Source organism: Coregonus clupeaformis, chromosome 11 (assembly GCF_020615455.1).
Source record: "Coregonus clupeaformis isolate EN_2021a chromosome 11, ASM2061545v1, whole genome shotgun sequence".
Taxonomy (NCBI): domain Eukaryota; kingdom Metazoa; phylum Chordata; class Actinopteri; order Salmoniformes; family Salmonidae; genus Coregonus; species Coregonus clupeaformis.
Window position 1 is genome coordinate 13,680,742 of NC_059202.1, and position 14,642 is coordinate 13,695,383.

General features: G+C 41.8%; 1 protein-coding gene and 1 non-coding gene across 5 annotated transcripts in view; both read right to left on the reverse strand.

Annotated features, from left to right (window-relative positions):
• LOC121576604 (FERM domain-containing protein 5) overlaps positions 1-13,049 on the reverse strand; it is a 112,167-nt gene extending 99,118 nt beyond the window's left edge. For all 4 annotated transcript variants that reach the window (XM_041889862.2, XM_041889861.2, XM_041889863.2 and 1 more), the window contains exon 1: positions 12,700-13,049. In XM_041889862.2, coding sequence (XP_041745796.1) covers positions 12,700-12,801 — 102 coding nt within the window. In that variant the 5' untranslated portion in view covers positions 12,802-13,049. The remainder of the gene's footprint in view (positions 1-12,699) is intronic.
• A 1,130-nt stretch (positions 13,050-14,179) lies between these two features.
• On the reverse strand, positions 14,180-14,251 carry trnah-gug. The gene has a single exon. It is a non-coding gene; the product is annotated as a tRNA-His (tRNA).
• Positions 14,252-14,642: the final 391 nt, after the last annotated feature.

The window sequence follows — 14,642 nt, forward strand, 5'->3', positions numbered from 1 at the left end:
GGGAGCGTTTGACAGTGATGAGGGGTGGTCGTTTGACCGCGGACCCGTTACGGACGCAGGCAATAAGGCAGTGATCGCTGAGATCCTGGTTGAAGACAGCTGAGGTGTATTTAGAGGGTATGTTAGTCAGGATGATATCTATGAGGGTACCCATGTTTACGGATTTAGGGTTGTACCTGGTAGGTTCGTTGATAATTTGCGTGAGGTTGAGGGCATCTAGCTTGGATTGTAGGATGGCTGGGGTATTAAGCATATCCCAATTTAGGTCACCAAGCAGTACAAACTCTGAGGATAAATGGGGGGCAATCAATTCACATATGGTGTCCAGGGCACAGCTGGGGGCTGAGGGGGGTCTGTAGCAAGCGGCAACAGTGAGAGACTTATTTCTGGAAAGGTGGATTTTTAGAAGTAGAAGCTCAAACTGTTTGGGCACAGACCTGGATAGTATGATAGAGCTCTGCAGGCTATCTCTACAGTAGATTGCAACTCCACCCCCTTTGGCAGTTCTATCTAGACGGAAAATGTTATAGTTGGGGATGGAAATTTCAGAATTTTTGGTGGCCTTCCTGAGCCAGGATTCAGACACTGCTAGAACATCAGGGTTGGCAGAGTGTGCTAACGCAGTGAATAACTCAAACTTAGGAAGTAGACTTCTGATATTTATGTGCAAGAAACCAAGACTTTTGCGATTACAGAAGTCAGCAAATGATAGCGCCTGGGGAGTAGGAGTGATACTGAGGGCTGCAGGGGTTAGCCTCTACATCACCAGAGGAACAGAGGAGGACTAGAATAAGGATACGGCTAAAGGCTTTAAGAACTGGTCTTCTAGTGCGTTGGGTACATAGAATAAAGGGGGCAGATTTCCGGGTGTTATAGAAAAGATTCAGGGCATTATGTACAGACAAGGATATGGAAGGATATGAGTAAAGTGGAGGTAAACCTAAGCGTTGGGTAACAATGAAAGAGATAGCATCGCTGGAGGCATCAATTGAGTCGGTCTCCGCGTGTATAGGGGGAGGGGCAAAGGAGCTATCTAAGGCAGGTTTAGCTAGGCTGGGGGGTCTACAGTGAAATAGTACAATTAGAAATAACCGAAACAACAATAAACTAACCATGTTTGGGCTGAGGCTAAACATAAACAGGATGTAGTACCGTAAAAAAGGAACAGTCCAGCAGACATCAGCTGTATAGCTGAGTTATCATAAGGTCCGGTGGTAAAGCACTAGTGAGTAAGAGGCCACGGCTAGCGTGTGCTAGCGGGCCGGGGCTAGCAGATGGAATCTTCGTGGTTAACGTCGTAACCACATCAGACGATTTCGTCGGCAGACCAGTCGTGTAGGATCGGCGGGGCTCCGTGTCAACACTAGGTGGTCCCGTCCGGTTGACAGAGAGGTAGATAGCCGGGAGATGGGCCTAGCTCAGGATGATTAGCCAGACCACAGCGTCCGTTTTGTTGTAGCTAGCTGGTAGCGATGAATCCGGAGTTAAAGGTCCAGTGATTCAGTGATTCCGGCGGAAAAACTGATATGTTCTGTGTCGATAACGCGCTGTGCAGACTGGCCGAATATCCGGTGATTCATGTCCAGTGATTAAAATTAATCCTGCAGAAAAAAAATCCAATGTTCTGGGTGAAATACCGCTAGCTGTGGCTAATAGCAAGTAGCTAGTTAGCTGGCTAGCTAGTTTCAACTGGAGATTCTAGATTCTAGATAAAGGTAAGTCAATAATAGAATCCGTTCCACATTGAGTGAGGCGGGTTGCAGGAAAGTATATTTTGTAGAAGGATGAAAAGTCTGATAGGGAAATATGTACGAAAAATACAGAAAAATAGGGTATTTACAGGCTATTTACAGACATACGACAAAAACAGAACTGCACTACTACGCCATCTTGGATACAATTATATCAATTATATCCTTCATGGATGTCTATTCAGTATTTCCTTTAGCATTTTAAACAAATTCTTTAAAAACTATTCCCAACACATTATCAGATTCGGACTCCAAGCCAAACCACATTGGTTTGAATGAGATAATATACTTGCTCTTAAACACATGTTGTAAGGCTATACAAAAAAGACAAAGCATGTACTATAACACCAGGAATAACCTCACACTGTATAATTAGAAATTGTTGTGGGAAGGTGTGCAGTAGCACTGACAACCATCTGGACATTCATCAAATCACCAATTAAATGTAAGAATCAAACACAAATTAACAATAAACAACACATTGGGTTTCCTGGAAACGACATGTTTCTTCCTCTAATTAGAAAAAGAAATCGACAAAAGACTCAAGCACTGAATTTATCACACATGCTTTCTTGACTAAACTGTGACTAAATTAAGAACAATGTTTCTGTAAACACTTCTCTATATAGGCTATCATCAAAATGTAAGTATTCTGATATGACTTTAAAGTGCATCCTGAGCTGTGGGAAATAAAGCTTCTTTAAAAGCCAAATAATGCTGGCCAGCTATTATCATGAGAGACACTACTCATCTCCTATTCAACTCATCATCTACTCAGCAATAAAAGGTGTTATTGGATAAAAAAGAAAAGAAAAACACATATAGACAGAGATAGCTATTGGTTTACATTAGAAATGCACCTTCAACACACCTCATTGCACTCAAATGTGTTTTGTTGGAGTAACAAAAAACTTGGAGCCTACTTTCACTCTCACCTCTATCATACAGGGCAAATAACCCCCACTCCCAGTTAGTCAGCTCCAAGTGTAAAATGAACACAACACCCTTTCAACTGTAAATTCAACAAAAGAGGTTGGTAAACAAACAGCACAATCCCTGAATAGAGAAGCACTCTGGAAGAACACTCTTAAATAAAGGGAAAGGGGGATACCTAGTCAGTTGTAAACTGAATGCATTCAACTGAAATGTGTCTTCTGCATTTAACCCAACCCCTCTGAGTGTGTGTAAGTGTGTATTTATGTAATTACTGTGACATTCTGTGTGTATAGACTGTACACATTCAGCTCTCTACCTTACCATTTCGAATTCTCTCTTGTGCAAAATCACTGCAGCCTGGCTGCCGTGGCCTGTAATGGTATTCAACTGTGACCTAGAGATGTGAGGAGCCTTTAAATCCCCAACCATCACCGGTGCTGTGATACTGCATCAGAGAGCGGAAGTGGCCTGGGGTAAGGGGGATCGCAGCGACTTCCATCAAACTACAGGGGTGTATAATGTTGAGCACTCACTTTCTTATCGCACAAATATAGAGGAAAGATCCAGAATTCATTGAAGTAAAACTTTAAAGTCATGCATTATGGCTGTTAAAAATATGAAGACAGATACAGTGCTTTTTCCATCTTCGTTTTAAAGGGATACTTCGGGATTTTGGCAATGAAGCCCTTTATCTACTTCCCCAGAGTCAGATGAACTCGTGGATACTATTTTTATGTCTCTGTATCCAGAATGAAGGAAGTTAGAGGTATTTTCATGAGCCAATGCTAACTAGTGTTTGTGCAATTACTATAGGTCCCCTGTAGCTCAGTTGGTAGAGCATGGCGCTTGCAACGCCAGGGTTGTGGGTTCGTTTCCCACGAGGGGCCAGTATGAAAATTGTATGCACTAACTGTAAGTCGCTCTGGATAAGAGCGTCTGCTAAATGACTAAAATGTAAAAAATGAAGTCTATTGGTATCTGCTAGCATAAGGACTTTCTCCTCCCTGGTTTTGGCATTATAATTTCTGAAGCTGATGATATTGATGATGACATTCAGAACACAGGTATAGCTACCAGAACTCAAGGCTGTACTGGCCCACCTGTGCTGTTTGGATGTCAGAGGAAGGAGGCCAGCCTGCACCTGAGGCAACCCTGAATATGGAGCGGTTAAACAGTTTAGGGAAGAGATCAGAGTGTAATGAAAACAGGTCCACAGGGGAATGAATCTCAGCACATAGTGGGAACAGGATATGAGCAAAAGTAAGCGAGAGAGAGAGTGATACTATCTACTTCACTTGCTTTGGGAATGTTAACATACATTTCCCATGCCAATAAAGCCCTTAAATTGAATTGAGAGAGAGAGAGGGGGTGACCTAGTTATGCCTTTCACTGCTCACTCCCCAGTCCAGGTGTCCTGGAATCCTGGGCGTCTTTGGCATGCCAGCAGCCTGTGAGGAAGGGCATGGGGAGAATTAAATGAGGAACATGCTCTCTGGACCTCCACTTGCATTGCAAGTCAGGTGCATTATTCCCTAGCCACATCCTCACAGTGCCAGCTTAGAGAGAGAGAGAGAGAGAGAGAGAGAGAGAGAGAGAGAGAGAGAGAGAGAGAGAGAGAACACAGAGAGAGAGAGAAAGACACAGAGAGAAGAACAGAGAGAGAGAGAGAGAGTCACAGAGAGAGAGAGAGAAAGACACAGAAGGAAAAAACACAAGAGAGAGACACAGAGAGAGAGAGAGACACAGAGAGAGAGCAATAGAGGTAGCAAGCCACTACTCCAGTCCAGACTGCCAGAGCAGAGAGTAGGCAGACACTTTTTGCTTCATCAGACACTTTTTGCTTCATCACTCCTTCACCTCATCCCCATGACATCACCGAGCCCAGAACACACAGCACTGCTGCAAACGTCAAGTGTATGGCACACACACACACACACACACCTGCCAGCTTCACAGCCCACCTGGCCCAGCTCCAGCTCAGCCTCAATGCACTAGCAGGAATACAACCCACTGGGCACTGGCGTCAGTCAAACCTCTAGTAGTTATGATTTACATTCGGTTGATTTGTCAACTAACCTGAATTCAATGTGAAATCAACAAAACATTTCACCATGTCATTCGATTTAAGTTGGGTGAAAAATAGACTAAATTCCCTTACGTTAATGACTTTTTTCAAATCCAATCAGTTTTCCATTTTGATTCAACGTCATCACATGGAATGTTTTTGTTGTAATGACGTGGAAACAACCAGTTCTTTGCGCTGTTTATATGGTCTGTTTACAACCTTCTGGAGTCACCCTCATTCTCCTGGAGTTTTGAGATTCTATCTCATATCATCAATTCTAGAGGGAAAATACACTGAGTATAACAAACATTAGGGACACCTTCTTAATATTGAGTTGCACCCCACCCTTTTGCCCTTAGAACAACCTCAATTAGTCAGGGCATGGACTCTACAAGGTGTCAAAAGCGTTCCACAGGGATGCTGACCCATGTTGACTCCATTGCTTCCCACAGTTGTGTCAAGTTGGCTGGATGTCCTTTTGGTGGTGGACCATTCTTGATACACACGGGAAACTGTTGAGCGTGAAAAAAAACAGCAGCGTTGCAGTTCTTGACACAAACCGGTGCACATGGCACCTACTACCATACCCTGTTCAAAGGCACTTAAATATTTTGTCTTGCCCATTCACCCTCTGAATGGCACACAAACACAATCCATGTCTGACGCGAAGGATATACTGTTGCTCCCGGACCAGGCCCAAATCTCCGTCACTCGCATAAAGAAAAGATGGAGATACAGGGGGTGCAGATCCGGGTGCCTTGTGAGAATTCGTCAGCGAGTGGGTAACCCGCCTCTACCATCCGTTTTATTGGCCAACATGCAATCACTGGAGAATAAACTGTAAAAGCTCTGTTCGAGACTATCCTACCAACGAGACATTAAAAACTGTAATATCTTATGTTTCATCGAGTCGTGGCTGAACGACGACATGGATAATATATAGTTGGCTGGGTTTTCCGTGCATCGTCAAGACAGAACAGCTACCTCCGGTAAGACGAGGGGTGGTGGTGTGTGTCTATTTGTCAATAACAGCTGGTGCGCGATGTCTAATATTAAGGAAGTCTCGAGGTATTGCTCGCCTGAGGTACAGTACCTCATGATAAGCTGTAGACAACCTCTCCCTCAACGTGAGCAAGACAAAGGAGCTGATCGTGGACTACAAGAAAAGGAGGGCCGAGCACGCCCCCATTCAGATCGACAAGGATGTAGTGGAGGGGGCTCGAGAGCTTCAAGTTCCTTGGAGTCCACATCACCAACAAACTATCATGGTCCAAACACACCAAGACAGTCGTGAAGAGGGCACGACGATGCCTATTCCCCCTCAGGAGACTGAAAAGATTTGGCATGGGTCCCCAGATCCACAAAAAGTTATACAGCTGCACCATCGAGAGCATCCTGACCGGTTGCATCACCACTTGGTAAGGCAACTAATCGGCATCCGACCGTAAGGCGCTACAGAGTGTAGTGCGTACAGCCCAGTACATCACTGGGGCCAAGCTTCCTGCCATCCAGGACCTCTATACTAGGTGGTGTCAGAGGAAGGCCCAAAATTGTTTTAAAGACTCCAGTCACCCAAATCATAGACTGTTCTCTCTGCTACCGCACGGCAAGCGGTACCAGAGCGCCATGTCTAGGTCCAAAAGGCTCCTTAACAGCTTCTACCCCCAAGCCATAAGACTGCTGAACAATTAATCAAATGGCCACCCGGACTATTTGCATTGACACCTCAATTTAGATTTGATTTGATGTCTCAATTGTCTTAAGGCTTAAAAATCCTTCTTTAACCTGTCTCCTCCCCTTCATCTACACTGATTGAAGTGGAGTTAACAAGTGACATCAATAAGGGATCATAGCTTTCACCTGGATTCACCTGGTCAGTCTATGTCACCACCAGAGACACCTGCATGCACCAAAAAGGGAAATATTTTCAGCAAAATAACATAAACTAGGACTGTAGTGTTTACATTTCATTGCATCATACAGGTGTCCCTAAATCTTTGTAATTTTTACTTCAAGAAGATTTGTTGAATGTCTCAAAAAGTAGTAGGAGCCCTCTAGGGATTTCCTCAGTCCAGGAGACAGCTCTCCCCAATAACTTCTGAGGAATGATGATCCACAGATGAACACACACACACAAACATACTGTAATGGATTCTGATCGACCCTCTCCCCTGCCTTTATTTCAGGCTGAAGATAAAACAAAGGAAACATCAAAGCAAGACTAGCAGCAGAGAAACAAAGAAAAAGAACCAGCACCTTACTCCTGTGTCTTCCCTTCCAGGAAATCAATCTCACTTTACTTTGTTCAAAACATGACATTGTATTTTTATTATTCTGTCTACACTACAGTGAACTATACTGTATAAAGCTCATAACAGTTGCAGTAAACAAATGTATCTTGAATAACAATAAAATGACATTTGAGCAATAGGCTAATAATGTTAGGCAGGGCAGGGCGTCAGTTGGGTAGCTCAACACCAACAATTTAAAATAGGCTACAAAAACCATTCCAATCCCGATTAAATGGGAAATGCAGTTTAGCGGTATGAGTTGGCAGACTTTAGGACCATGCGGACACCTGGGAGCTGGAGGGAAGGCTGTTTGTATGGCTGGCTGGCTTTATGGAGAGCTCATCGATGCAGCTGTAGGGAACAGCGCAACTTTTTCTCAAAACAGTGCAGAGGTAAAGGTGGCTGTAGTAGATGGGTTTGGTAACTGCTGTTTGACTTGACATGAAACTAAACTAGAGTTTTAATCTCAGTGCTGAGCTAGTGCGTACCAACTAATTATTGTATGACGTGTTTGCAGAATGTTAAGTCCCTATTGACTGAGGATCATTTCCACGTAAAAGGACCCATGAGCACCAACGTCAAGTTCATAGGAGCATGTCAAATCTGGTGTCAAATAAAAGCTAAGTGTCTATATTTTTGAGAAATTAAGGCATATATACATTTTTCAACCATGTTATATCCTAAATATTAGGAATAAGCAAAGGCTTTGATTTCTGGTAAAACAGTTGGAAAAGGGGTCATAGAAAACATCTACCAGATCAAGTATTAAAAGGTATTAGAAACACACCAAAACACAAAATGTTTTAAGTAAAGACCCCTGCCAACTAATATCAACACTTATATTTAGTTTTGGATAAATGTTTTGCCTTGTGTAAGTTTAAGAAACATTGCCCTGTGCCTTGAAATTCCATTACCAAAAACCCACATATCTTTAAGATATTTTCTAATTTCTCTCCCTCATGATGAGGGAGCAGTGTTGGAAAGCTACTCTGAAAATATAGAATAGTTTACCAAGCTACCAATTACTTCACACTAGAAGAAGTTAAGCTATACTTAAGGCACCCTTAAGAAAAATATAGTTTACTTAACTAAAGTTACTTTGAAAAAGTAGTTCACTACATCCAAAATTATCATATGTAAATCTGAAATGTCATAGAGTACAAATTGCAAGAACAGATCACTTTGTTAACAGAATGTGTAATTTAGCCTATTAAACACAAAAACGATGTTTCAAGTAAGAATTAAGCAGGTCTGATGCCGAAAAAGAAAGGAAATTATTGCCTACTTCACCCATATTTTATTTTTGCAAAAAGATGTACAGTGAGGGAAAAATGTATTTGATCCCCTGCTGATTTTGTAGGTTTTCCCACTGACAAAGAAATTATCAGTCTATCATTTTAATGGTAGGTTTATTTGAACAGTGAGAGACAGAATAACAACAAAAAAATCCAGAAAAACGCATGTCAAAAATGTTATAAATTGATTTGCATTTTAATGAGGGAAATAAGTATTTGACCCCCTCTCAATCAGAAAGATTTCTGGCTCCCAGGTGTCTTTTATACAGGTAACGAGCTGAGATTAGGAGCACACTCTTAAAGGGAGTGCTCCTAATCTCAGTTTGTTACCTGTATAAAAGACATCTGTCCACAGAAGCAATCAATCAATCAGATTCCAAACTCTCCACCATGGCCAAGACCAAAGAGCTCTCCAAGGATGTCAGGGACAAGATTGTAGACCTACACAAGGCTGGAATGGGCTACAAGACCATCGCCAAGCAGCTTGGTGAGAAGGTGACAACAGTTGGTGCGATTATTCGCAAATGGAAGAAACAAAATCTCCCTCGGCCTGGGGCTCCATGCAAGATCTCACCTCGTGGAGTTGCAATGATCATGAGAACAGTGAGGAATCAGCCCAGAACTACACGGGAGGATCTTGTCAATGATCTCAAGGCAGCTGGGACCATAGTCACCAAGAAAACAATTGGTAACACACTACGCCGTGAAGGACTGAAATCCTGCAGCGCCCGCAAGGTCTCCTGCTCAAGAAAGCACATATACAGGCCCGTCTGAAGTTTGCCAATGAACATCTGAATGATTCAGAGGGGAACTGGGTGAAAGTGTTGTGGTCAGATGAGACCAAAATCGAGCTCTTTGGCATCAACTCAACTCGCCGTGTTTGGAGGAGGAGGAATGCTGCCTATGACCCCAAGAACACCATCCCCACCGTCAAACATGGAGGTGGAAACATTATGCTTTGGGGGTGTTTTTCTGCTAAGGGGACAGGACAACTTCACCGCATCAAAGGGACGATGGACGGGCCATGTACCGTCAAATCTTGGGTGAGAACCTCCTTCCCTCAGCCAGGGCATTGAAAATGGGTCGTGGATGGGTATTCCAGCATGACGGCCGCGACCGGGAGACCCATGGGGCGGCGCACAATTGGCCCAGCGTCGTCCAGGGTAGGGGAGGGAATGGCCGGCGGGGATGTAGCTCAGTTGGTAGAGCATGGCGTTTGCAACGCCAGGGTTGTGGGTTCGCTTCCCACGGGGGGTATGAAAAATAAAAAATAATGTATGCACTAACTGTAAGTCGCTCTGGATAAGAGCGTCTGCTAAATGACTAAAATGTAAATGTAAATGGCAATGACCCAAAACACACGGCCAAGTCAACAAAGGAGTGGCTCAAGAAGAAGCACATTAAGGTCCTGGAGTGGCCTAGCCAGTCTCCAGACCTTAATCCCATAGAAAATCTGTGGAGGGAGCTGAAGGTTCGAGTTGCCAAACGTCAGCCTCGAAACCTTAATGACTTGGAGAAGATCTGCAAAGAGGAGTGTGACAAAATCCCTCCTGAGATGTGTGCAAACCTGGTGGCCAACTACAAGAAACGTCTGACCTCTGTGATTGCCAACAAGGGTTTTGCCACCAAGTACTAAGTCATGTTTTGCAGAGGGGTCAAATACTTATTTCCCTCATTAAAATGCAAATCAATTTATAACATTTTGTTGTTGTTATTCTGTCTCTCACTGTTCAAATAAACCTACCATTAAAATTATAGACTGATCATGTCTTTGTCAGTGGGCAAACGTACAAAATCAGCAGGGGATCAAATACTTTTTTCCCTCACAGTAGTCTGTAGTTCCAGTAGTAAGCTACAACGCTACATGGCAAAAAAGGTAATTAACTACAGAAATTAAGTTCAACTACCACTAAGCTACTGTAAAATGTTAAATTAAAACTAGTTAAATTACTAGTTGAACTACATGTAGTTCACTACTCCCCAACACTGGGAGGGAGGATAATGAAAGTTCACAGAAGTAACAAGTCAAGGTAGAACTACCAATGAGTTATAGTGTTTTTACTGATATCTATTTGGTTTATGAATTATTAAGTGAATAAAACTCGAAATTCTGTTACCAAATTGGTAACGTAACTTCCGAAAAATCAATAATGGAATTACTGCAATTTAATTGGCTACAGTGGGAAATCATAGTAGTCACAAACCACAGTTGGTTCATCTGCTACAGTTCTCCCTTCCACTGGCATACAGTTACGTTCAAGTCATAACTGTTTTCTTTCTCTTTCTGTCGTATGGTGGTCAAAGCAAGTGTGAAAACAGTCTGGACAACCCTTCCCTCTCTCTCTTCCTCTATCTCCAGTTAATGTCACCTCTACCGGCTCTTACTGACACCTACTCATGAGCCCCCTCTCTTTCCATTTACTGTAACCAGCATCCTTAACCACTGAGCACAGACTGACACCGGATGTCCATGGATGTTGAAAAGTTGTTGAAATTTGGCCTGGATTTCAACGTCCACAGACGTCGTTTTTGTTTTTTGCTATGGTCCAGGCCTTGATTTGGCCCAAACATAGACGTCCATGATTGGTTAAGATTTTGTCCGGAAACCTGAACCAGTCATAGACGTCTATGGTTGTCACAAGTGTGGAGAGCTCAGTACAGTACAGTAGAGCACTGTAGAGTACAGTACAGTAAAGTAAAAAGTGTTGAGCAGAGTATAGTTCAGTACAGTCCTGTACTGTACAATAGAGTAGAATAGAGTAGAGTTCAGTACAGTACACAGTAGCGCACACTATAATTGAGTACACTATAATGTACTGTACTGTACTATACTCTACTGTTCTGTGTTGTGCTGTGCTGTACTGTATTCCACTGTACTCTACTATGCTGTACTTGGATGTCCAAACTTGTGAAACATAGACGTATATGATTGGTTCAGATTTGGTCTGGTCCGGACCAACCAAATTTGGTCTTGTTTGGGGGTGGAGCTCATTAAAATAATAGCCAGTGTGTAGAATAATACCCAGATATGCAAAGGAGGATATTGCATATTTATACCGTTGTGTACCTATTTAGGATACATCACCATGAAGTGAATGACATTCATATCCATAAATATGAAAACGTGGTCACATAAAAAAACTAAGTTCTCCCAGTAAATGTATTTTTGTAACATTTTCAGTGCAAATTGTTCAAAGTAGTCCTTGTGCATTGTTTCATGGTTTGTTAAACTTCCAAATCAATGGTTTTTGTTTGGCATAAGTTTAAAAGTGAAAAATCTAAGTCTCAGAGCAATGCCATTAGTGGAATTGCCCTGAGGTGAATGAAGCTACAGCAAAAAGGTGATAATGGCTAGAGTAATTTTGCTTGTTTTTTCTGTTCTCTAAATTGCATTTGATAGTTTTTAAATTGTGTAAAATGCAGTAAATGAGCTTAAATTGTATATATATAAAAATTGTTGATGGGGGGGATCGCCCCTGATGTAAGGCTGATGATAACAATGTAAACCAGGGACACTGCGACTTCAGTGTTAGACTCAATGTTTATTATCAGACTGAGTGCTACACAATTTATTTGGGACAAAATAATAAAGTGAGCCAAGAGTGTGGCTCCTTCTTTCCCTTCAAACTCAAGCATTACCCATGAACCTTTGCTAACATTTCAAAATAAGAGTCCCACCTTATAAAAACACCATAAAGGTCTCACAATAACATAGACCTCTATTGTAAGTATTGATTTTGTTGACAGATTCATATAAAACCTGACAGTGATGGGATTTTCTCCTCTGCATTCATTTGAATTGATACAGCTAAATTGTAACTATGTTAAAACTAGATTGTATCTATGTTACAGCTACATTGTAACTCTCACTGTCAGAGTAATTCCTCTATAAAACGATGAATATAGACATTGGAAATACAATGCTGCTCAAAGACTATAAAATCAAGTACTCGAGAGGTTGTTGGTCACTTTTCAAACTTCGAGCGCGCATGGTGAATAATAACAATACCAGTAGGCTATTTGTCTGCGATAAACCATTTCCTTTTTTGCCATGTTTTGGTCAACCACAGAAATGTCGATAAGGTCCTGAGAGCATCCAGTCTATTTATCAGACGACGACATCATCTATATTTGCATCAAGTCAGATGGCATATGGCAATAAAATGTGTTAGAAAACAAATGATTCACACAACAATAGATTCAGACGGTGACTATCGCGGGACCTGCGGGATGCAGGCACTTGCTGTAGCATCCCAAAACACTGTGCGCGCTTTTCTTCCTATGAGAGACAATTTCACCACTTGATATGCTCTACTGAGGGCCTATAAACAGTTATTGTCGGAATATAGTAAGTGACTGACCTGAATTGTGCAGGTATATTCCGTATCATCCAGGAGTCTGACGGTGCAGTCGTATTCTCTATCCAGATTCCGGATACTGCCACTCATTATTCGGCTCAACATCTTTTCACAGAATTGCTGATCTGCGTCTAGGACCAGAGTAATAATCTGAACACAGCATAGAAGTAGGCTAATGTCACATTGAATGACTACATTTTCCGATCAACCAGACGAGCAGCAGCTGAAGATTGTAATGCCAAGACACAGAGCATTGCCTATCCCATGAAGTGAATACAACACAGACACGAACCACAGTGCGGAATCATTGAAAGGATGCCCGCATCCAGATCCAGGAGCAATTCACCCTTGTGTGCCCGTAATCGAAAGATGGGTGACCATTCACCACTCACTGCTTGCAACTTGAGCTAGAGGGCGGATCTCTTAAAATAGACTGACGTCAATGAGAACCAACGGGGAGAGATTTCTACAAAATGGGCAATATAATAGTATAAACGGAATAAATAAATAAATAAATTCATTTTCTTAAACCACCAATTGGCACTAGACGGTCAAAATGTGGGATTTTCAGTCTCCTATGAAAATCATGTTTATAAATGTGTACGATTGGCTAGGCCTCTTTCATGCGTGAAGAGCAAACGGATGAGGGGTTGTCTGATGTTTCAGACCCTATCTAAGAAAATGTTAAAAACGTTTGTTTTAAATGCCTGAGGAAAAAGTCGTCAAGAGAGCATCATGCTATTCAATGGCTAGTAGGCCTATTATGCATGCTGCATATATAGCCTATAGGCCACAGTCATAGATCAATAGGCTATCACAATAAAGCAGTTGAGTAGACTTGGTAGACAATGGTTATAGGCAACAATAATAGTGTATTGCATATTCACAATGGTAAGATTTTCTTTCCCAATTGCAGTGACCAGTTAGCCTATAGTCAGAGAAGTCATGAAACCTTTATATAGGCTACGGTCTGTGCATGAAACTATATAAAAAAAAACTTTTAAAAAATGGGGGGGGGTTAACAATAGTAAAACACAAGACCATAAACGGGGCTGCAGGGTGCTCTTCTCATAATTAGGCCCAATATGTTAGCCGGACTAAATCTCATACAATTTGCGGGCAGGTTTTAAGACAGGTTTTTATGTAGCCTACCATTCTGAATATGATAGTTTCATTCAATATTACTTAAATGATATAAATAAATAAAAAGATGGCTTTTCACACAACAGTCTCAGCCCAACAACAGCACAGCTACACAATATATCGACGAGACGCTTTCACCCCCTAGTGGACATATAAAAACAATTCTGATATGAAAAACACTCCAGCCGACATCATAGCTTCGCTGTGTTCTGAATATTGGTTCGACAACGCAATGACTGAACGAGGATAATGTATAATATAATTTGGAGCTTTTTAAATATGTCAAATAATAAGCAAATCGACAAAAGTTTACCCTTTTGCCGTGACATTGTGTTTGCAATGCCGTGACCCGGATTCGAACCGGGGTTGCTGCGGCCACAACGCAGAGTACTAACCACTATACGATCACGGCGAGCTACCAGGGCTTATGTGAAATGGGAGACATTGGGCTTATAACCCAGCCAGTGGTGACACATTCAACAAAGGGCAGTTATTTAAGTCGATAAATCTGTAGCTAGATAACGTATTCTTCATTAGGTTGAATCTTTCTGTAATTTATATTCATTTCAAATTTCGAATGGTATGTTTAGTAAACTATCCAGATACACTGAATCTGAAATAGTTTAGAATTAGCTAAATAGCTAAATGAGCTAGCTAATTTCTTTATTTTTGCTTGTGAAATGTCAATTGGAAATGGTCAATGTAATTAGCTAACTAATATCCTCTGTTTCTTCATCTGCTCGTCATGCCTACTTATGTTTGTGTTAGCCTTTCATTTGTCTTCTGATGTGTTATTTTTTCTT